Source organism: Haplochromis burtoni, unplaced genomic scaffold, assembly GCF_018398535.1.
Source record: "Haplochromis burtoni strain Fernald_Lab_line unplaced genomic scaffold, NCSU_Asbu1 Contig_376, whole genome shotgun sequence".
Taxonomy (NCBI): domain Eukaryota; kingdom Metazoa; phylum Chordata; class Actinopteri; order Cichliformes; family Cichlidae; genus Haplochromis; species Haplochromis burtoni.
Genome location: NW_024582737.1, coordinates 169,935 through 194,044, shown reverse-complemented (window position 1 = coordinate 194,044; position 24,110 = coordinate 169,935). Strand labels below are relative to the sequence as shown.

Genomic DNA, 24,110 nt, shown 5'->3' with positions numbered 1-24,110 from the left:
CACCTTGAGACTGTACTGTAACGCAGTGTGGAGGATTCTGACTGGAAACTGATTATTGATTGGAAATTGACTTCAGAGGTCAGTGAGTGTACGACAGCATGAATTGCAATCCAAACGTGTCGCGTTATAATTATAATGTTTAATGCACAACTTTTAAATCAAGAATGATTTGCTGCTGTGAGTTCACCGCCTCACTCTCCCAAATTTGGAGCCTTGTAAAATTTGCCAATTCATACAAACCTGCTTAAAAAGATCATGGTAGTCATAGTAGCGACATATATCTTTAACTGTCTGAAATGATCACAGAAAATCATTCCGTGTGGGAGCGAGTCTGCTTATTTTGCACATGTCACTTGTATCTGTTTGGACAGCCTGTTCAAAGTGTCACCTCTTCATTTGCATACATTTTTCATTTCTGTCTATTTTTTTGAAAATGCCTCAGATCAGATCAGTGGATCTCTTAGCAGTGGTTATGATAGGCAGTGTGACAGGATGACAAAATTCAGCTTTCCTACCTGTGTTGAATCCTTTTTGCCCTTTATTCCTTTAAGTTCTATGTTTGCATTCTGCCTTTTTAATGTGGCTCTTCTGTCTTCCCTCGTGTAGCGGCCTGTAAAGATCATCGCAAGGCTTTGGAGGTGTCGCAGCACTCCGAGGAGATGGGGCTGATCCTCGGTGTGTGCGCCGGAGGCCTGGTAGTGCTCATCCTCCTTCTGGGCGCCGTCATTATCATCATCAAGAAAGGGTAAACAACTTTCCATAGACGTTGTGAACAAAACATGCGTCATTGTGCTTAATCACCCCGCATAGTTTTACCTTTTACGCTTTATTCTCCGGCAGCTCGGTGATCGGCTTTTACTCTTTGCTAGACTTTTGCAAAGGTCACGCTTTCCAAAAGATGGGCAAACAGCTGGCGTGGCGTTGTTTTTCTTTTTCTTATATCGCACCAGAGGGACCAAACAACTCGCATCTGCAGAGCCTGAGTGTGAAGTATTTAATTAAAGGCGGATGCAATTCAATTAGCCACTTAATTACACACCAAACAGACGCCTGACCCTTAAATGAGATGGTAATTGGGAGGGAAAAGGTGTGCTTTTAGAGATTATTAGTCAATGATCCCGCAGGTCTACAGTAAATCATCGACACCTCTGGCTCCGCATTTATTTAGCGGCAGCTGAAGTCTCAAATCGGGCTTCGACGCCCTCGCCTGTTTAAGATAAATTGAATTCTAAAGAGCCAGCCAAAATAGGAGTTAGTCAGAGGCTCCAGCAATCGGTGTTTAAATTGCTGACACAGCGTTCAGGGTAATGGTGAATAATCTTGATTGTGGAAGTCGCTTCTACTCTGCACATTAGCCCGCGTTGCTCTCCTAAGCCACCATGAATTTCACTTTTAGGGAATTGATTATTAAATTTGCTGTGACAGGAAGCCGCGTGGTCTAGTCCTTGAAGTGTAACACTGAGACGTATTCGATTGAAAGAAACACACATTTTTCTGCCCGGCTGTGGTTTAGTCTGTCAGCACCTGCTTGATCCGCTCGCATGTGTCATATGGCCGCCTGCGCAGCTAAACTCATGAGAGGACGGTTTTCATTTTCACTGTAATCAATGCGCTCTGCCCTTAGCTGACATTGCTTTCATCTTACATCTCTTCTTTCTCTTGATTTTTATTTTTTTCCCTTCTTCTCCTGCACTCTTGCCAGAAGGGACTACTACTCTTATTATCCGTAAGTGACTCCACCTCTTTGCTTTTCCATCATTTTGTGATCCATCATACACGTGCATGTGCGCTTGCTGGCTGTCAATCATGAGTTACAAGAGTGTACCACTCTTTTTTTTTCTTCTCTCAGCAGATCAAAAGTGTACAAGCTTCTTTCTGTGTTTTTTTTTTCCTACCTAAACATAACTGCAGAGACTCTTGTGGCAATCTCTTCTTAATATTGATTGCCTCTTGATTGTTTTCTCTATCCGTTAACAGCAAACCAGGGAACATGAATAAGACGCCAATTACCTACCGCCAGGAGAAGAGCCATATGGGCTCTATGGAGCGCAGTTTCACAGACCAGAGCACCCTGCAGGAGGATGAAAGAATGGCTCTTTCCTTCATGGATTCACACACTTGCGGCACACGAAGTAAGAGAAGTGCACCGCTGTGACACTCATGCAAGCTTTGCATAGTCCCGAATCTGACATGCATCATCCCTCACTTTGTAATCTTTTTGCCCGTTGCTCGATCGCTCCATAAATATTTCAATCAATTGCAACATGTGAAAAATCTCCTTCAGTATGATTTCATGTCAGCTAGTACCGCCTGAAGCCAACACAGAAACACAGAATCTCACTAGATGGCAAATAAAAAAAAAATGATTTGTGATTCTTGTCAGTTTTGTGCTTTCTAATGTTGTCAGCATCACAGAGGAGGAAAGATGGATGTGTTTATCCTAAAGATGCTCGAGATTCTTGTCTGCTTCACACTCTTTCTGAGAAAGAGTTGCCGACGCATCAGCATAAGATCTATTACGAAGACATCTGTATCGAGACGAACTCCATTCAAAACTTCATGCCTGACGTGTATTTGTCATGTATCGGCCTGTAAAGTGCCTTTCTGTGCCGCTAACACATTCACACCAGTATAAACGTGACACGCAAGTGTTAGAAAAAACGATAAATGTTTCAAGCCGTGATGTGTCTGAGTCATTAATGTTTCAGCTCACTCAAACTGTGAATGTGTCTGTGTGCGTCGCTCAGGTGATGCTCGAAGTTCAGTGAATGAGGCCAGCAGCCTGCTGGGAGGCTCCCCGAGGCACCAGTGTGGACGTAAAGGTTCCCCCTACCACACGGGACAGCTCCACCCTGCCGTCAGAGTGGCCGACCTCCTCCAGCACATTAACCAGATGAAGACCGCCGAGGGCTACGGCTTTAAACAGGAATATGAGGTGAAAGGGCGCCGTTGTACTCCTGTTTAATGCTGTGACATTATAAGACAGCATAGACAGCTATTAGTCCTGCACTCTGGCAACGTTAAATGAACAGCGGTATAAAGAATGGGTGCTGGTGCACTCATGCTGAGTTATTTAAAATGGAGCTATAACACTTTTCCTACTGTCTTATATGTGCTGTTGCAATGGTAGATGGCCAAAGTTTCAAATAATGAGGTCAAAGTCTATGCAAGTAGTTGCTGTGAGCCAGAAGCTCAGGCTTCAGACTATTTGAAGTACTTGGATCGCATCTGTATCCTTTACTTCTTTGGCTAGTTGATGTCAGTGAGAGGAGTTGTCCTTAATATTGTTGTCCTTTACTTGAATGAAAACGTGTTTGCCTTTCCCAAAGAAGAAAGCCCGAGCCAAAACTTCAGAGAGCAATGTTTTTTCAATGAACCCAGCATGAAGTTTGAGTTTCAGCTATGTTAATGCTAAAAGATGGGGCTATTCTGCCTATGAAAGGCAATAATGAGCTATCAGAACTGCGAGCTGAAGGTGTCACTAAACCACTGCTGTAGTATTTAATGGATTTCAATGGTTGCTGCTGCAATTTCACTCAAAGTGTAGCCGAATCTGCTCTCTTTCATTCTGCTGACTCTTGAAAGCTTTTTTTATTGGTTAAAGTTGTTAAAAGTGATGTTACAGGGAGGAAATATACGAAAACACAGATGGAGATGAGCTTGTTTTGTTATTTTTAATATTGTGAGATAGTTAACATTTTGTACTTCAGGTGCTTGTTTGGTTCAGTTCCATAATTTACACTTGTCGGGTGTGATCATGATATTGTGAAATTATGCCTAAAAGTACTACATTTCTGTCCAGTCCTCACTTCAAGATCACTCTCTCATCCAAACTTGGACCGATTCTAGAGCTGCTTCTATTTTCACATTACCCACTTTCGGGCCAAATGCATCGGTGCTTTACAATTATTCAGAGGAGGTCGGGGAGCAAATATCCACTTCTGTGACAAACTGATCGGACTTTTGTATCAAGGAGCATTAGGAGGAAGCACAATCTAGAGAACAAACAGCATTTTCAAGTTGTTTAGTCCAGAGTTTCCAACCCCTTCGGTGACATTGGAGGCTAGCAATGGGGAGGTATGCTTTTATGTATTTATCTATTTTTTATTTTCAGTCACGGGGCTGTGCTCAATGAATTTGCACCCTGGGGTCAGCGAAGTTCTGCTGTAACGTCCTGAGGCGAACGTTCAATGGAAATGACCTGAGCTGTGGCATGTGCCAGCCAGATTCCAGAGGCACAAGTGCAAGCGGTCATGACGGGACTTTCAGAGCGCAGTCTAAAAATAGAAGTTCCACTGAAATTGGTTCAAGGTACAGGAGAAGATGACCTTGAATTTAGTACATATAGGTGCACTTGTTGATTTTACCTTGTATTTGGTCTTCTCTTCTTAGGGGCACATTGATCGCCCAATTTAATTGTGGTTCCTTCCCTTCCTATAAATAAAAAGTTTAAATATATCATTATCATACCTTTTAAAGATGACAGGTGAAAATACACCCTTCCCTTAAATTACTTACTAAAATGATATTTGCCAAGTTATCTCCAACAGCTCGGAGAACTTGGCTGATAGTGATGTTATCATAATTAGTATTACTAAATATTATTCTTGCATTTTCTGTAGTGTTACGGTGTTACATCCCAACTTGTAACACCTAGTAGTTAAAGGCTTTTCTTCTGAGGGTTCTGCAGATGTTTCAGTGGCAGATGGAAAGCATTACTTCTTAGACATGTCCTAGTTCTGTCCTGAGGCTCCCCCTCAGCAGGAATGCTTGACTTTAATTGCCAACATTGTTAGGAGGAAGGGTGGAATTGTGCTTGCTTTTGAATGCGCATACAAAAAGCTTCAAACACCAAGGAATTGCACTTGTTCTTTCTTATACACTTTGTTATCTTCTAGTTCCCTTTTTAGTCCACTTGGGATCTGACTGGAGTGGTACCCAGTGGAAAGAAAGAAACAGATGTGAGATGAGATGACGATATAAATTTGATTTATTCCACAGAAAAGGATCATTGCATCGCAGAAGTGCCTCCCCCCTGACCCTGCAGAATCAGCTGTTTTTGTGCAATAATATTACCATATGTGGTGAAGCCACGTAAAGTTTTGTCTTCACACTATGTCAGTTTTGAATTTTATGAACTAGAGGCTGTGTAAGTTCATGGGGATGGGCTTAAATTTGGTACATATTAAGTTGTCTTATTTTTTCTAGCATGTCCGAGTACCTCATATGATATTCCTGGATGAAAAATGCAACCAAATCAGTTGTATTTATTTTGCTCACTCCAAAGTTCATGATCTAAAGCGATCACCCACCCACTTTTAGCATCAGTTCCATTTGATCATCACTGTTTCCATAGCAAAACTGCACCTATTTGATGCTCTTCAACAAGCATTGGTTTCCTGGATATTTATGCATTTCTGGGAAAAGCTTCAGAAAATGAGTTTTGGATTATATAACAATGTGGGATAGGTGCCTGTCTTAAACAAACTCATAAAAGCTCTCCTTTGTACCCACATTTTGACACCAGCCTCATCTTTTAGCCATGAGTCATGAGTCAGGTGAGAACATTTCTCAGAAGTGACTGATTTTTAAACTGGATTGACCCAAAAGTGTGAGCCGTCTACTGTGGTGATGGGGTGGAAAACAGCAGTTTTCAATTGGGTCAGATATTCAGTCCACCATGACTTCACCAGTCCATGTGATAATTGGTAAAGTTCCCAAAGAAACTGGAAATTTCAGAATAGTAAGAAAGCCTATAGGCTGTGATTTCATGTTGTGGATCGGTATTTCTCTGTTTTATTTGTTTGTTTTTGTGCCCAAGGCTAAAAAAGGAGATTGATTTTTAAAGTACACATGCATTCACATTTGCAGAAAATAACCTTTATGTCACCTGGAATTATATCAGTGACTTATTAGATTATGTTGACCGCTTGTATACGTACCCTTATTTTCGCACAAGCAAGCAAGGGTTGTTGCTGCCTGTGGTTCAGGTTCTGTGTGTTGTTGTTTTGTTTTTATTTTTACAGCAGGAGAAGAGATATTTGTTTATTTCCTGTTAGATGTGAGTTTTTTCTTCCCACTGTCGCCAAGTGCTTGCTAATAAGGGTCGTCTGATTGTTGGGGTTTTCTCTCTACTGCGTTTTTACCTTGAGGCAACCGTTGCTGTGTTATGAAAGTGAATTGAAATCGTTTCCAAATATGTGTTTGGCTTAATTTGCACCATGTTAGCATTGTTTAACTCCTCCCAACAAATGATATACTCATGCTGAAGGCTGCTGAAGTCTGGGTCCAGTTAAAGCCACAAGGTCAGTTTTACGGCAGTTTCTCCTCCCTGTTTTATTTAAAGCTGGTTTTGTAAGTTTTACTCCTGACATTTGATTGTACTAATTCAGTAAAGGCAAATTAATATATTTCATGCACTCACAATCATAAATGATACAAAATCCCAACACACACCTGGACTTGTGTCAGGGCACTCTAGCCACAGCCTCAGTGGAAGATAACTGTGAGCGTAAAGAGGCCATATAGCCTGAATGTTGAAAGTGGGAGACCATCAATCTGAAATCCTCCACATCATCCGCCCTCCTTATCCCACACTGAAATTAATTACCAAGGTTAAAGAGGCATTTGGATCACACTGTTGTTGTGCATATGAATAATTATCCTCATCTGGGCCCTAGAGATGACCTCAGTCTTGAGGTTAAACATCTCTAGCTCGAGTGAGCCTCATCGTCCACTGCTGGCAGATTTTTTTTTTTGGCGGCGAGGACAGGAAGGGGCTGTCTGGGATCGTTTTGTGTGAGAGGGAGACAATTGAGAAAAGAGAGCTCTTGCCACCCAGTCACTCAAGCCTCCAAATAACAGTCTCCCTGTTGTGTAGTATTTATGATAGTATTTATCTCCCACTGCTCTGTTATTCTCAGAAGTAATCATTAGACTGTGATGCCTAGATCAATACTGTCATTAGTGATGCCCGGTATATGTTTTCTGTTGGAGCACATCTAACAATACAAAGTGTGGATTTGCACTTGCTGTTAGCGACGGGCACAGTTTGGCTCATTTGATTTCTTGTAATTGTCATGAAAATATAGAGTGTGTGTAATTATTTGGAAGCCAGAAGTCTCGACCCCGTCACAGCTCAAACATGGCAATGCTCCACAATGTGCAGCTGAGGGTCCTTACATTATAACAATGGTAATTTTCTATATTTTTCTTATTGAAGAGATGCAAACTAGCTACAAATGTATTTGACTTAACATAGATCCAGAGCCTGGTTTAGTGTATCTTACAGCTTTGTGTCCCATTATTGTCCAGAAACTTTTACGAACTCATTATTGAGTCACATGTTGCACTGGGTGACATGTCTTCTTCTGGAGCTCTGGCCCCAAGGGGCATAAGCTAAATCCAGCTTTGGACACAGCCAGTACGATTCAAGTTGCGGTTCTCATCTTTTAATGGGATTTGTTAACACAAGGAAATGTACAAATCACCAGTTATCCTGTAATGTAGCGTGTAGGGGTTATTAGGTTTTTATCAAGGGTCAGCCAATATTCCTCAGTTCAAAACTCATGTGTCGCTCAGATCAAATGCCACGTTTTCTTTTAACTATTATGATGATAATAATACACAGTCTTACCAATAACGAGCCCGTCTCTATCTCTGCTGTTTTATTTATTTATTCATTTTTTACATTTTACATTACATATCCTTCTCCTCTAGCTGTGCTTTGCTGTCTCTATCTTTGCTATCTAACGAAGGGCCCAAAACTCTGAATGCCTCTCCCCGATGGAACAATTGTGGCAGAACGTTGAGCTCACAACCTGAGGAGAAGTCCATCTCTGTCACCCGCGGCCTGAAACATTTGCAAAAAAAAAACTAGAGGGAGAAAACAACTTTTGTCTCTGGTTCATGGTTTCCGCCTCTGGAACTCTGCTTGTAGACTCATTAAACTGTCCCTCACGGGCAAAACACACTCCACTCAAAAAATCAATACACACCTCTTTGTGTGTGTGTTTGTGTTTTTTCCCCCCTCTGTGCTAAGAGTATGTGTTTTTATGGAGTGTCTCTCTCTATTATGAAGGAAAATGATGAGGAGTATCATATTACACTCCCTCGGCAGGCATAGGTTTTTATTTCCCTGCGGAGTACCTGCGCTCTGTAAAAACACTGATCAAGAATTTACAGTGAGCTGTAAAAAGGGCTTATACGTGTGGCGGTTTCTGTCACCGCCGTCGTATTCCCACCGCAGAAACGTACAAGTAAACAGCGGCAGAGCTTTTCTGGAGAATTCAAAACTTTCATTATACCTCTTTGCACCCTGAGGCTGAGGTTAGAAAGAATGATGGACTCATTCAAACACTGATTTGATGTTTAGTTGCAGCTGGGGCTACCAAATTATTATGTTTGTTTAAAGAAAAAAAAAATAGGCAGCTGGTGTTTTTTTTCCTGTCTTTAAATTTTTTTTTTTAACAAACATCGGTCAAGCTTGTTAATTCTGCTGTTTTCTAGTAGAATATTTTCTAGCAGATAAGATTTCTGATTGTGTGTGTGTGTGTGTTGTTGTGTGTGTGTGTGTGTGTGTGTGTGTGTGTGTGTGTTGTGTGTGTTGTGTGTGTGTGTGTGTGTGTGTGTGAGCTTGGGGGGGATTATTGTGAAAGTCATCACAGAGAGATCCACAATTCACTCATTGTCATCTTAAAATTATGCGGTTGAAAAATTGATGGGTCAAAGTGACACAAAGATTAATCCAGCACAGTAAGTCTGCCACTGGATTGTTACTGTCATAAAATCTACTGAGACACTGATACAACATCACTATGTTAAAATTAAAAAAATTGATTTATAAGTGTAATAATTTAACAAATAAATGATGTAATCCTCTTGACTTACCCACCCACTGACCTTTGCCAGCGATGGTTTCTAATCAGTCCTTCGTAAGCCTGAGTTGTTTTTCTCTCCTTCACTGTTCTGCCATTCTCTCACAGTTTTTCCTGTATTTTCTTCTTCTTCTTTACTTTCCTGCTTCTCTCTTGAGGCAGCAGGAGAGGAAGCAGAGCACTCACACAAGCAGAGAGAGCTCAGAGGTGTAGTGTCAATAAAATAAGGGAGGGAGTAAAGGAAAAGGTGGACAGAGAGAGAAGTAGTTGGTTACAAGAACAAGTGATTCAGAGGGAAAGACAGACCCAGAAATGAAGTGTGTGAAAAGAGGAGGAAAAAGTAGGAAGGAGGGTGTAATCCTAGGCAGGATTTGGCTGGTTCTTGGCTCTCTGCGGGGGGAACTGCATTGTAATCCCCTGCTCAGCATGCAGACTTGGGCAGAGTTTCACAAAATTCCCCAAGTGGCTGCAAACCACTGGGGGTACACTGGTGTGTGCGTATTTTTATTCACAGATCTGAGGGAGCTGTTTGCAAGCTTAATTTAGCCACTGAGTGACTTATGACAACTTGGGCGAGTAAATGCTTGCTGGTGCATCCATGCAGGCAGGCAGATAACGGTGAATGAGATGTGTTATAGTATGACTAAGAAGCCATCCATGAAGCAGGTGGTAGACAGTTTGTCTGCTTTCACACTGTGATTGGTAAACTGCAGGTACACAAACAGCCAGTATGTCGCACAGCAGTAAGCAGCAATGTGAAGTGGATTTATGTGGCAATTTCTATCTCACATAGCAAGTAAGTTATTTTTGTTTTTCTCAGGATTGTAAAAGAGAAACAAGAAGCCTGTTAAAGGTGTCTCGTGTGCTCTTAATAGCCATGTTACTTTGCTAATGACCTGAGGGTTAAAAGGCACGCTCTTGGTTAAAAAGCAATAACATCCACACTGATGGAGTTGGAAATGTGCTTTTGATTCACTCACACAAATGAAAATGGACTTCTTGTAGTCCCAAAACAAGCTAGCTCCTCTTCATTTCTTATGCTTTCTTTAAAAAGAAAAGGAGATACATAAATATATAAATAAAGTATTCTGCACTATTACAGAAACACACGTAGCTTACTTTCTAAAGCCAAGAACAAAAAGACGCAAGTATGTTCTTTAGCACTTAGCATGACCTAAAGCTGATTGATTTTGGTTCTGTAAAGTAAGCAGTTGTCTTATTGTCTTACCTTTTTAGTCATATTTTTTTATTTTATTAATTCTGCTTCTCGGGGACATTCTCAAATGTGAAATTTTTTTTTATCTCATCCAGCTGGACCGATGAGCTTATCCATCCATCCGTTTACAATTCCTGCTCCGCAGTACTGGTCAGAATGTAATCAACCTTACACACAGTAATCACCTAATGGCTCTGAACTGTGCTCGAGGTCAGGGTCACGTGTTTTTTAAAAAAAACTCTCCAAGCTTCATATGGACTGCTTTCAGCAGTACCTGCGGTTCCTGCATTATCAGAACCATTAGTAGCTGTAGCCATGACGACAGCATGTATTGTTGTTTACAGTCCCACGCATTTCATGGAAGCATTTCCATCGTGTTATGGTCACCTTTAATTCTAAGGAAACGATTGGTATTTTCTTAATTCACTAGTAATCAAAAACACGAGCGTCTTCATGCACCACATTGCCTGTGGCGGAGTTATTTTCTCTTATTTGGGATTATTTAGAAGCAAATGCACAAGGTCCATCTGGCCGGAGCCTATATGTGTGATGTTAGGATATTCTCCCCATGTCTGTGTGGGATCATTCGGGTGCTTCATCCCACAGTACAAACACATGCAGTTAGTGGGGTTAGTTTAACGGGATTCTTAGTATGTGAACGTGAGTGTGAATGGTTGTCTCGCTCTCTCTGTGTAACCTACCCAGGGTGTATCCTGCCTCTTTCTCTGTCGCTACTGGGATAGGCTCCACCCCCCCGCCACCCTGAATTACATAAACGGAACAAGATGGCAAACACACAAGATGATAGATATGATGATAGTGTTTGATTTTGTGTTTATCTGACAAATTGCTTTTGATTTCTAATCTCTGGGCATGTTGTATTCTTTAATACGCAGTACATAATTCACCTGCTTTAATTAAAGCTGAAGCTTGACATTTAAATGTGTTCATTAGTTTCAGATGAATGTATCTCTGACACTCTGAACTGTATGTAACTGACATTATTTCTCTGTGGGGAAAAAAATTAATTCTTGGATTATTTTGGTTTGCCTCTTGATACTTTCATTGACACAAAAGCTTTAAACCCAGTTCTAAATTGCTGAGGGCTTTAACAAGATTAGCTGCAAATGGGGGGTCCGTGACTTATTAGGGCTCTGGGATCAGACGAGGACTATCTGCGGCTAACACAGATCTTTTCTTTAATTACATATAATGCATAAAACCCCAAACTTCCTAGTGTACAGGAGCTCTCGATCTAAGCTGCTGCTCCTTGTTGACCGCAAGATGCAATCTTCCTTTTCGTCTTGGAAAAACATGAGAAAACTGTGATTAGGAGGTGTTTGATTTTGCTCTTGAAATCTTCAACAAGTGTCGTCTTCATCCGCAGAGCTTCTTTGATGGCTGGGACTGCACAAAGAAAAAAGACAAAACAAAAGGGAGGCATGACACCTTGCTGGGATGTAAGTAATCAGAAAATGTTTAAAAAATCAATAAAAACACAGAAAATGTTGTGACAGTGGTATTTTCAATATTTCTTTGCTCTTTTATTTTTATATCCCTCAGATGATCGACACAGAGTGAAGCTCCACCCTCTGTTGGGAGACCCCAACTCAGACTACATTAACGCAAACTACATTGACGTAAGTCTGATGCTGCTTTTCTGTTTTTTCCTGTCTTGGTTCAATATGGGACACAAATAGCTTCTGCCGAGTCTCTGTCTCTCACACTCTGCAAAGCCTCAGTCCATCTCTCTCATTCCTGTAAGCCCACCAGTCTGCTGCCCCACTTTCACCTGGAGGCTTTCATCCAATCAGACACCGTTCCCGCCAGTGTTTTGCCAAATGCCATGGTTGTCAATTGCCACATTGGATCCCTGACCCAGACTTACCTGTGCCATCACTTTTATTAAAACAGAACAGGATAAATATATTTAATGCTTTGCAGAGTAGATGAACCTTTCTGTACGATGCTACAAATCCCCCTAAATTAAATAGACGTCCCTGTCGTCATTCAATCTCTGGATGGGCCGAGCAGAGATGATCCTTTCCACCGTTCACCTCCTGTCACACCACATGCAGTCAACATCTCTCACTTATCATATGAAATACATGTGTATGTTGCTAACGTGTCCCATTCATATGTGTTGTCATTCATTACAGCGAGCCGAGGCTATATTTTTTACTGAGAAAACAGAAGTGCGTGTGCTTAGAAGGCAGCAGTTAGTTATTAATAAATGATTTAACCAGGAATGTGGGGGAAAAAGCAGAACCTTGTGTTTCAGTTTCCCTGTGAATCCTCTGTCATAGTTGTGACACTGCTGTTCGTTTGAGAAATGTCAAGGGAAGTCTGGCAATCTAGATCTTGCAAAATTTATTTTGCACACCTCTCAGTGGGACTACTGTAAGTATGGCAGACTGTAAAACAAAAGAATAAAAGAGAGAAGTGCTTATGTACACCCAACTCCATTTGAGGATGGTTAGAGTTTAAATAATTCTTCTTTTTTTAGGATAACAGTCTGCCAGACATTTATAAAAGATATACATTAAAGACAAATTATGTCATTTTTAGTTCCTCACATTGACTTGATTTTGGGTGAATTCTACCTTTTGGCCAAATCGTATCATTAAATGTTTGACACTCTGTACAGAAAGGCCAGTGGTGAGATGCTTTTAGAGAGTTCATTACAATGAGAGGGCATTAAAAACCTGGCCTGCTGTTAGGCTGTAGTTATTGTGAGGGTCTCCATTAGCGTTGAGGGCACAGACATGCGGGCATTAGAGGGAAAACACCACTCAGCAGCCACTACAGTGTCAGTGTCAGTGATGTTACTCCCTGACCCAGCGAGATGAATTGTAAGTACTCAGCCGCAGTGGAGCATATTTTGGACAGCCTGTGATTATTTCACCAGAGGTTAAATGGAAAAGTTTTTCCTCCCTCTGAAACATTATCGTGCTTTCAGAGCAGAGGGGACAAAGTGCTGGATCTCTGTTTTCTCTCTTTGTCGCTTAATGACTGGTTATTTGCATTTTCTTTCTGATGTGTACAGAACTTTGCATATCTGAACCAGCTTCTTGTAGCATTTGCAGACCAGAGAGAGCAGAGCAGTGCTTAATGGCTGTTGCTACTTTGCATTTTATCTGCATCAAGAGTTTTGGGGTGTTCATGACAGTAAACAAACACACATTTACAATATTTATTTAAATTCTTAAACTCTAAAACAGATGACATTTACCCAGCAAAGAAATTGAACCTAATGTCTCCATGGGCTCACCTCATAACTGGGCTCAACAGGCTCCTCCCACTTCAGGAAGATACTCTTACACCATTACACTCTTTATCCATGCTGAGTTAATCTATGCAAATATTGTAAATAACAAATAGCAGTAATATCTTGTTGTTATATGCATAAGAAGGCCCTAAAAATACAAAGATTTTCTCAGTTTTTGCTTTAAATTTCTACTTTTTTCGTCCAAATTTAAATCTGTTCACTTGCTTTTCTCACAGTGTTGTTGGGCAGTGTTCACGCAGAAAAAAAGGTGATAAGTTAATCAATAGGAGATTAGCAAAATCTGAATCTGCGGGTGCTTCAGGATTAACTATGATTACACTGCGCTTCGTGTGATTAACCCTCTCTCCCCATCCTCATGACGATTGCATACGCAGCCAAACATATGCGCCAAATCCTACGAGTATAGCTAGCTGGGATACGCAGACAAGGAGGACACTCATCTGTCATGCGAGGAGTCGATGCGAGTGTTGAGATATGCATGCATATGCAATTCTGTAGTGACAGGCAGTGCAGAGAGGGCCTTTGTTGTTGTTTGAAAAAGTGACAGACAGTGGTGTAATGTTAAATCCTTAAAAGCAGTACAACTCCTTTTCAGACGTGGGATATGTTACACTTTTGGGCTTTATCTGCCTGTTAAAGTGACAGCATTGTGTTATAAAGATCTAATTCCCCTTTATGTTACTGTTTCTTATGGCTTCAGCATGTGCAAGGCTGTCTTACATTCAAACAACTTGTTACACTTAAGGCAATGAGTGCATCGTGCTGGTAAACGAGTCTTATTTCTGAATGAAAAGAAAAAATGTTTTTAAGTTCATGCTGTTTATACTTTTACAAGGATTCTGTGATGATCTGAGCAATTTATAAAGATGTAGTCATAATCTTATAGTACCTATCTGGTGATGAGACTGGATGCATTCACTTAGGAGACATTTCAAAAGAGGTCCAGGGTTTCCATTTGGATATGACGATGACACGATCAGACGCTTTCAGATTAACAGGACGGGAGTGCATGTCTGAATGGCCTTCTAGCTTTCATCTGGACTCAAGACTGCCTCCTGGTAATGAACCCTGGCACGGATAGTAGCGTCGTGCATGTGCACGTTGTGCAATGTTCACACTTACCAAACAGTGGACAGCACCTTGATAGCAACACTCGCAGGCTTTTACAAGGTCTGATCAAACTGAACTTAGTCATCACATATTCTAACTAAAGCAAACATGCTTTTTTAGTGTTTAAATCTTAATAAATTATACTAAGTCTGCCTTTGTGCCTCAGTGAGATTTTATGAATTTAAATCTGTAAAAAGGGTTTTAGTGTGTATATTACAGTGAAATTAGAGGAAGCCCTTATTTGATATTACTTGAGTCATTTTCAGTTCTGTTGTAAGCTCGACTGTATAAAGGAAAACTTCAATATGGACTAATTTAAATGAAAACTACTCGCTTGCTGTGAATCATGACACTTTTTTATTGTTCTTGTTGTTTTGGTTCTGGCTCAGCCCATTCACTTCCCACAAATAAAGCTTTTTTAATGATCAAGCCTAAGAAATAAAGTATGAACCAATCTTGTTTGCATTTGAAAATATCTCTCTTACAATGGTATAGTTGTCTGTTTTCTAGAAATGGTCTGTCGCGGGTGGTGGTTGAAAATTGTCCCAAGGGGCACACAAGAAACTGAGACTGCTGTAGAGTCAAATTAGGTTATTTCTGTAGCTTAATTTGAACAGCCTCAGTTAACCAGAGTGCTGTAAAAGCTATATAAAATATAGACTTTATGGAAAAGTCACTAATTAAACACACTAGAAGTCAAATAAAACAGGTAAATAAGGCTGTTTTTGTATGAAAAATAAGATTCCTCGCTCAACTAGACCCAAAAGCAAGGGAGAAAAAATAGGTTATTCAAAGTGTTTTCAAATGATAGAGACACTGTGCAGCTCTTATGTAAGAAGGTAAGTTGTTCCAAAGATTAGGAGCCACCACTGAAAAGACTCTGCTTCAAAGTCTGGATCTCAGAATGTCCAAGAGGAGTTGGTTCGTAGACCTCGGTGCGCTGGTTGGATTGTACGGTTTCAAAAGTCCTATTAGGTAAGGCGTGCACCAATAAGCTTTAAAGTGATAAATATTAAGCATAATTAGCTCTGGCCTAATGGGAGAATGCTTTTTCCTTTTCTTTTTTCCCCATTGCAAATCAGTAGCACAGCTGTACTCGGCTTTGTTCATGAACCGACTGCCAAAGACTAAAAGTTAAAAAATGAAAAGAATTTTTGAGTGTGGTATCGAAATCTTGTGGCTAAATAAGTAACTAACACACCACATTCTGTTGTTAAGTGTTATATGCAGTGCATGAGTTAAAGCAAATGCAGAATAAAGAAGACATTATCTGGTTGTGCAGAATAACTGCAGGACTACTGCCCTGTTTAACTGTGCATCATGAATTTGCCAACGAGAGCAAAATGCTAAATAAGCAGAGAACTAATATAAGCTTACTAGCTGCTTTGAATTTGCGAGATGTAATGAAAATACTGTTTGCATAATTTTAAAGCCAAATTCAAAAGGAAAGAAAACACAAATTTGAACAAAAACACAACTGAGAGATAAGAGAGTTGATCAAACAGGATTGGCCTTAGGTCACTGATTCACACAAAGTCATTGCGCTAACACACGATGAAGCTAATTCTTGCTGTTCTTTCATCAACACCTATGCACACGCAGGCTTCCCTGCTGTCTCTAACCATACCTCCTAAAGCTTCTTTCATTAACTAGCCTATATGTCTTCTTTTCTACTTCCCACCTCACTTCCTCGACCTCGGACCCTGTAGATTCGGATTAACAGGGAAGTAAGTACTTAACTGCTCGTTCTTCTGCCTGCCATTGCTCTATTTCCCCTTTCCCTCTACCCCCTTCCCCCTTACTCTTTCCACTGTCCTCTATCCACAAATGCTCAAAGGTCAGGGTGTATCAGGTTAGTGCGCATTAAACCAATCAAATGCAAAAGAAATGCCCTTTTTAGCTCATGATTTTAAATGAACACAAAGAGATGTGTCCTCTCTCTGGATGGAGGATCTTCGGTTGTTATGGCAACCGTCTCATATGGAGAAAGCTTGGCATTCATGCTGATAGAGTTTGGCCAGGGCCTGAGAAATTGTGGATAGCAGGCCTCACAGCACTGGTCATCCATCTCCATTTCAAACATGTCCACATTTATCTGAGTGGATGCGATTCAGTTTAGCAATCCGTCAGCAATGTGGATGGACTCAAAATATTACGAAGATGCCCTCTGCAAAAAGATAAAAAAATAGTGTTATCAACATGGATTGCCTCATCATACTGATTTGATGAGAGCCTGTGGGCTTGGCAGTCTTCTCAGATTATTCCTGACCTGCCTTCTCCCCCTCCACGGACTCCTGTAAGTTAAGTAATTGCAGCATCAATTATCATTCCAGCTGCTCCTCTCAGCAAACAGGGAACCATCTATGCAGTTTTCTGGCTGATGTTTTCATACAATCTCAAGGCAGTTGTCTCCTTTCGTTTAAAAGGTTAGCTAAGCAGTGCTTATTTCCAGGAGGACCTCCTTTGAACAGTTTGCTCATCCTGAAAAGGGTTTATGCTTCAAAGTCCCTCAGGTGGTCTTTGTCATGTTTATCCCCCTCAAGGCTGTAGAGGTGACATCTCATTGTTCATTCATATTCAACCCATACTCGCCATATGAAAATGTCTGTCATCTGTATCAAATGTTGTCACATCCTTTGATATAAAGGTTTTCAGAAAACTTTGCTGTGTACTTTTGATTTTCCTCTTGAAGACTGCTGGTGTCGTGCATTGATGTGTAACGTGTGCAAGACACGGATCCAGCTGTATGGCTTGTGACAAGTGGAAGAATTTCAGGATGAAATTTCCTCTTGGGTTGCTAATTCGTCGCCCAGTGCATATAGCATCTCCAACGAAAATTGATTTATTTTTATGAGTAGGCACTCCGAGGCAGAGATGGCTAAATAAACCGGACACCTGAAATTTAGAAATGCACACCTGTAGGTTCTTTATCATATCTTTTCAGGCATTGTTTGCTTAGCTAGCCTGACAAGCTGAATAAATAGCTTATTTTAGGGATGTCAGCAGTTTTTCAAGAAACGGCACTTGTTCGTCACGTGTCTGCGGAGTCAACGAGGGTAAGGAGGCGGTCTGGAGGCGTCAGTAGGTTAGACAGCAATGACGAATTAGACAGAAACCAGGCTTTACAGAGGGGAATGTAGGGAACAAGGGAAGGAAGAGGGAAGCACAGAGAGAGAGAGACACCCATACAGCCGTGCCTATGGTGCAGATCGCTTACTCAGCATGTCATCCCTCTTCTCTGTTTCAGGGCTACCATCGATCCAACCACTTCATCGCCACTCAGGGTGAGTATCCCGGCAAGGCTGTGGTGTGTAATTGTGTGTGCGGGAATTCAGTACAGCGAGTACCTTTTGTTGAAGTTTAATAAATTGAAGATGATCCAGCCAACGATCCTACTCATGCACAGTCCCTTGCCAAAACCATCTCTCTGCCAATTTCAAAGGTGATAGTGTGACTATCAAACCGTGGAGCCTGTGTTAGGGAAGTCACTGAATTAATTATGAGTAGAGTTGAATAATTAAACACATTAATTATAGCTTCTTAGTCTCTGTGACATGTGGAGCGATGTGTTCATTGTCACGCAGAGAACCTTTAGTTCAGTCGCTGTCGCTCAAACGCACTTTTGCTTCAGATGGTCACTTGGGATCAGCAGGAATATGAGCGTTCCCTCTTAGGAGGAGCCAGTTTCTAGGGAGCTCCCATCACAAAATCCCTAAGGGTCTGCTCATGCTCTGCCCGCACATCCTTTCCCTCCTGTTAAACAGATAGAGGCAGATGAAACGTAAAGGAAAGAAAGAAGATGTCAGCTGCACTTTCCTGTTTCAGAGCTTTTTCTTCCTACGTGATCCCCGTTTTTAAAGCTGTTTTTCACTTCCTAAACGTCTCCTGCTCAGATCCTGGTGAGTGACTGGCGGTCCCCCGGGCTTTCATCATCAGCTACTGCTGTTGTTTTGTCACCCATTGCCTCTTACTTCTGCCTGCCTGGAATTTCCAATAACTTTATTGATGGCACAATCTCGAAAGATCAGTACCCTGCCATCTGAGAAAGGACACTTAGGTCGCAATAATACAAAATTTCACAGCAGAAACTCCGTTATTGAGAGGGCAGGCTTTGATGCTGCCGTTTTTGTCTCTTTCTCTGTTATTTCTTCCCTATTCCCACTAGGTCCTAAGCAGGAGACTCTCTATGATTTTTGGAGGATGGTGTGGCAGGAAAATTGCTTCAGCATCGTCATGATCACTAAGCTGGTGGAGGTTGGCAGGGTAAGTGATGTACACTCTCCTTTTCCTCCCCCGTCCCTGTCACCAATCAGTGTTCAGAAAAAGACCACATTTATCATAAAGGGACTTTTTGGTGTCAATATGAAAGGCGTTTTATGCGTTTGCAACCCTGCTCTGCATGGAAACTCCAGCCTAAAGACCGTTATGGTTTATTGATGATGTGATACCACAAGCATGTGAAAGGAGCAATTAAACACTTTTGATGAAAGTGGACAAGAGAAGATCAACACTACTTTCATTTCTGTGCGCCGTGCTCCAGGCAGCGGTGAGTTAGCACTGACTGGAAAAAAACGAGTACTGCAGAAAGATAATATCTGGTGAACTGGAAGCTTTTTGTACAGATTAAACTAAATGTATGGTAAATGACTAGTTTTAGAGGTGCTGACCTGCAGACTTTGTTAGCTTACGCTACAGTCGCACGGGAGACAAAACTACTGGAGCCGAGTGCAACGTTGCCCTTTGAAATGGTTGCTTTGGAGACAGGGGCCAGTGCTTCAACCACTGGCAGTCACGCGCCATCATCAAAGTGGCTTTGCTGCGTCAAGACGATAAAATGGCAGGCTCAGTTTGCAAATAAATGGGGGGAAGTTGGCAATTACATGCAGTATATTTGTTTTAATATGGCAATTAACTGTGATACGTCAACACAAATACAAATCTGTTCCCTCCAATATACACAGAAAGTCACATTAAAGACAAATTCAGTTAATTACATTCAGATTGAGTCACAACTTCATAACTGAAACAGAAACTCCTCCACAAATAGGTAGTTGCTGCTGGATGGTGATTTAAGTGGAGAATAACATCCTTGACAACCTTGCTTTTATATGGTAAATGGACTGGTCTTTAAATAGCACTTTGCTGCTCTACCTAAGCACTCAAAGCGCTTTATACAACTTGCTGACAATCACAAACAATCGAAGACCAACTAGGGGTCAGTGTCTTGACGTAGGATATTTGGCATATCCTGGAGCAACCAGGGATTGCACCTCCAACCTTCTGATTAGTAGATGACCTGCTCTACCTGAGAGAGGGAGAGAGAGAGAGAGAGAGAGAGAGAGAGAGAGAGAGATCATTATCTGGACGTGTATCTGAGATTGATTGCAGTCAGTTCAATTCGCACAATGAGTGTTTGGAGACACGTTGCCTCCCACCCGGTGACCCCTGCAATTGCCTTGTGATTGAAAGCAGTTGGTCAGAGGTCGAGGGTGTTGCGGCTCAACCTTTGGGCAACTAGTTGGTCGCTGTTACAAGTTGTAATAAGTCACTGAATGCAACAAAGGTTCAGTGAAATCTTTGTGCAGCCACCATTCTTGTTTGTTTTGTTTTGTTTCCTAATCACAAGGACATTGCCGTCCTATTTTTACTCTGTCGTGACTCAGCCTTTGTTTGGACAGTACCAGGCAAATTGTTTCCTTCCTTTTATGTCATTAAGCCAGCCATCTGCTTCTGGTAGGTTTATTTAAAGATTCTGGTGGATTTATTTAAACTGCCTGTATTTAACACACATGCAGTTTATTGTGCGATTTCATGCCAAGCTAATGCTGCAAAACACCAAAAGAGAATATTTCCCTGCTTATCTGGCTTGGTGATAGCAACTTACTGTATGCTATCATCATTGTCTCATTTACCTCCTTACCAGTTAGACAGGCAGGTTATTTTATTGATCCCTCATTTAGCCTGCTGCTGTGTTACAGCAGCATATAGTCTACAATAAACAATAAATTAACAGCAAAGTTGTGCCACAGGCACCTAGGAATGGTTATTATGGGAGAGTTCAAACATTGATACATACAACAGTGATAACAACAAAAGAAAAGCTAAAATGAGGTTAGTTAAAAAAAAGCCTGACATTGTGTAAGGGTGGTGCAGATTGCATTAATCAATAATATGTACACTATAAATCTAAGAAAAACAGCTGCATGACGGTTCAAGGGTAAATTATTAAATGTCTTAAGCTGCAGTCAGACAGTTATATTTACTTTTTCAGATTGCTGTTATGCGTTTTCAAAAATAAAGGAAGTTTCAAGATGTGTCTTAGAAATCTTCAGATAAAGCGTGCAGTTTACTGATGTTATTGTGTTGTAGTGTTTGCTTTATTCTGAAGCCGAGTGCACCCACGGCTTTTTTTCCGCCTCAGAGACGACTTCTATTGCTCCAACACTGGGCTGGTTCTGTTAGCTAGGGGGCAGCTGGGATGAATATAAGGATACTTTGCAAACACACATCAACAGCAACTTGTTGCTTTTAGTAAGTTAATTTTAATTTGTAGCTTTGGCTGACCGCACATCTGACAGAAACAATATATTTAAAGTATTGCCCAAGGATGGACCAAAAGTCCTATTGAATTTTACTTTTATAAATGAACTCAGTCAATTCCTTGCCAAAACTGTTTAAAGATAGCTTTAACTTTCTGTACCATATTCAGAAATCATCACAAACCTGTCTCTGTGTGCTACTGTGGAGTTTTTTGGTGAATGCATGCATTTCAAACATGAAACTGCAATTCTTGCAAATGCATATATACAGTATTCCAGGCAACAATCTAGAGCTGCTGTCTGTGAACACGCTCTGCTTGCTATAAGCAGTATTATTTTCTACCTTACATAAACATAGTTACTTTAAATCCCACCTTAAATATTCCAGCCTTTTCATTCGAGCCGGGAGAAACATATACTGTGGCGGATGGTGAAAATCACACAGTAGTCGTTTGTCCAGTTTGGAGAAGTGGTCTGTGTGGCTGAATCCAAATAACACGTCCATTAAATTAAAAAGAATTACCTCCATTGTACTGGGTGGTGGTACAATAAAAAGATTACTGCCCTGCTGTTCATTATGTGATTATTGTGTTGTTCTTCTCTTTACTCTCTAAGATAAGATATCTGCAAAAGAACAGGTTGTTATTTTTTTCTTCCACATCATTTGAAGTGTGGACCCCCCCCCCAAAAAAAAAAAAAAATAACTAAATACATTTTTTTTTAACTTGTTAAATTTCACATCATTATATTTCTGTTCTCGTTAAACCATGAAATTGAGTACTTCATGTTTATTATTATCATCTCATTATTTTTGAATAGTGTTCATGCATTTTACAATTATCTCCTTTACTTTGGAATGAATTGTTGAAAATGGCTTGGTTGTGTTTTTAAAGAGTAGTATTTTATTATGCGCTCTCTCTAAATGCAGTGCTTTCATTTCAAATGTCGCAGGAAGGATTTTAGTCCCTAGAAATCCAATACTGACACGAGGAAACATGCTAGGGGGGCTCTTAGATTTATCTAACAAACCCTAACTTAAGCCTTCAGACCATTACTCTTCATTTTAGGAAGTAAAGATGACTGAGCCTCCAGTGTCTTTTGTGAAAAGATTTGAGAAAGATCTTATACATCCAATGATCTTTTGCTTGAGTTAGCGCTGCCTGTCAGTGGGAATTCAGCAGAGAGCCGTCGGTTCATGATGGAGTCTATAAATGCATGGCTTGTGCACAAAACCATAAACCAACCCGCTTAATCCACTCAATAAAAGTGTGGGTAGTGATTTCACGCAACACAGTGAGCCATTTGTTAACATGCTGATAGTATATAAAAGGAGAAAAAGAAGTTTAAAACTTAAAAAATAGATTGTGTCTTGACTATTCTCTGTCTGCAGACTGACTACTCTCACGTTTTCTACAGTTTTGCAGTTCTGAATATTATTTAAAACTTTGCCTTCGCGTCTTTGAAACAGGTGAAATGCTGCAAATATTGGCCAGAGGACACCGAGATGTATGGTGACATCAAAATCACTCTTCTTAAGACAGAGACACTCGCTGAATACACAGTTCGCACCTTTGCTGTGGAGAGGGTGAGTTTTGCATTTCTTTATATTCTCAGTTTGTGATTGCTCTTTCCTGGTAGAACATCATCTATGATTACTCGTAAACACATTCCTTTTATCTTGTTCTGTTTTTGCTTCATCTCTTTCTGTGATTCACCAATGTAAACACAACTTAATCATGTTACCTGGCGAAGCAGGAATTTGGATTAGAAGTAGAGCATTAATAGAAGGGATTAGATACTAGATGGGGTTTGCTGATGGACACGAGGTCCATGTGTTAAACTGAGAGGAATTAACACCAGTAGCTTTGTGGATGCCCCTGCTGTCTTTCCAGCATAGCTGTTACAGTGCCGTGCCCCTGATGGCCTCCATCCTGTCAATCTCCTGGGGGATCTCTCATTGGAAGGGCTCAGAGCAGTGCTGGAGTGACAGTGGCACAAACACAGCATTATCATCACACTGTCACAGTCATTCTCCACGGGCACAAACTGCTGCTTATTCAAATCGGCATGAGTTTGCGAGCTGGTGACAGCTTGTTTTTCATAGCTCTTTTACTTTCTTTTTTTGGATTTCTGTCTTCAACAAATCTTTGCTTTGCATTGCTTTACTTTGTCATCTCTGTATGGAAAAAGAAATTGGGACGTGACTGCAGCAGCCTCCCAGAAGAAAAGAGAAAGCTGCTACCCCTCCTTGAGCTCCCTAGAGCCTTAGTAATTCCTTTCTGCACATCTGTCAGATTGCAGCTGCTCCTAACATGTGGGGCCCAGAGGCCTAACTGTCCTAGAAGACCTAACACCCCGCGTAAATAATGTCCTGGGTGTCCTCACTCTGAACCAAAAAAATTTGTCACATCTATCACAGAGGAAAAAGTCTCTGAATAGTTTGTAGCATATCTTCTGCGAGATCAAGGCCTGTAGGCTATTGCTAGCATTAGAATGCCAATGGTTTTTGTTTTTTCCCTGAACTACTAACGTGCACTGTGTTTCTGTTAAAAGAGAGGATACTCGACCAAGCATGAGGTACGTCAGTTCCACTTCACATCCTGGCCTGAACACGGGGTGCCCTATCACGCCACTGGATTGTTGGCTTTTATACGAAGGGTTAAAGCTTCTACGCCACCTGATGCTGGCCCTGTCGTGGTTCACTGCAGGTACCGTAATGCCTTGCAAGTGCTAGATATATGTTTTAATAACCTTTTGATAAACTTTTGTATTTATAACTGTTATACATTATTTTGGCGTAACAGATATGTATAATCTCTCTCTCTCACTAAACCGCTGCACTCTACTATAAGATATCTATGTGTCGCTCTAACATGGGCATGAATGTGATGGTAATTTTGCGCTTTTAAGGATTTCTTTCAACTTTTTTTTCTTCGGGGTTGGAAGAATTGTACAGCAAACATATTTAATGTTTTTAAAAATCAAGAATTGAGGTTGCAAGTTTGAATTTATCTTGGATTTTCTCTGATGCTCACAGGGTCAAATATATTTATATATACGTCCCCACTAATAGTTCTGAC

At 40.9% G+C, this 24,110-nt stretch overlaps 1 protein-coding gene across 4 annotated transcripts in view; it reads left to right on the top strand.

Annotated features, from left to right (window-relative positions):
• The window catches only part of LOC102305866 (receptor-type tyrosine-protein phosphatase U), a 186,295-nt gene that overhangs the window by 142,483 nt on the left and 19,702 nt on the right, over positions 1-24,110 (top strand). Inside the window, exons 14-24 of one of the 4 annotated variants that reach the window (XM_005943757.3) lie at positions 607-745; positions 1,703-1,726; positions 1,978-2,132; positions 2,748-2,935; positions 11,480-11,552; positions 11,656-11,732; positions 16,201-16,218; positions 17,739-17,775; positions 18,657-18,754; positions 22,499-22,615; positions 23,584-23,738. In XM_005943757.3, coding sequence (XP_005943819.1) covers positions 607-745; positions 1,703-1,726; positions 1,978-2,132; positions 2,748-2,935; positions 11,480-11,552; positions 11,656-11,732; positions 16,201-16,218; positions 17,739-17,775; positions 18,657-18,754; positions 22,499-22,615; positions 23,584-23,738 — 1,081 coding nt within the window. The remainder of the gene's footprint in view (positions 1-606; positions 746-1,702; positions 1,727-1,977; positions 2,133-2,747; positions 2,936-11,479; positions 11,553-11,655; positions 11,733-16,200; positions 16,219-17,738; positions 17,776-18,656; positions 18,755-22,498; positions 22,616-23,583; positions 23,739-24,110) is intronic. The other 3 variants (XM_005943758.3, XM_005943759.3, XM_005943760.3) reach the window with 3 other exon arrangements.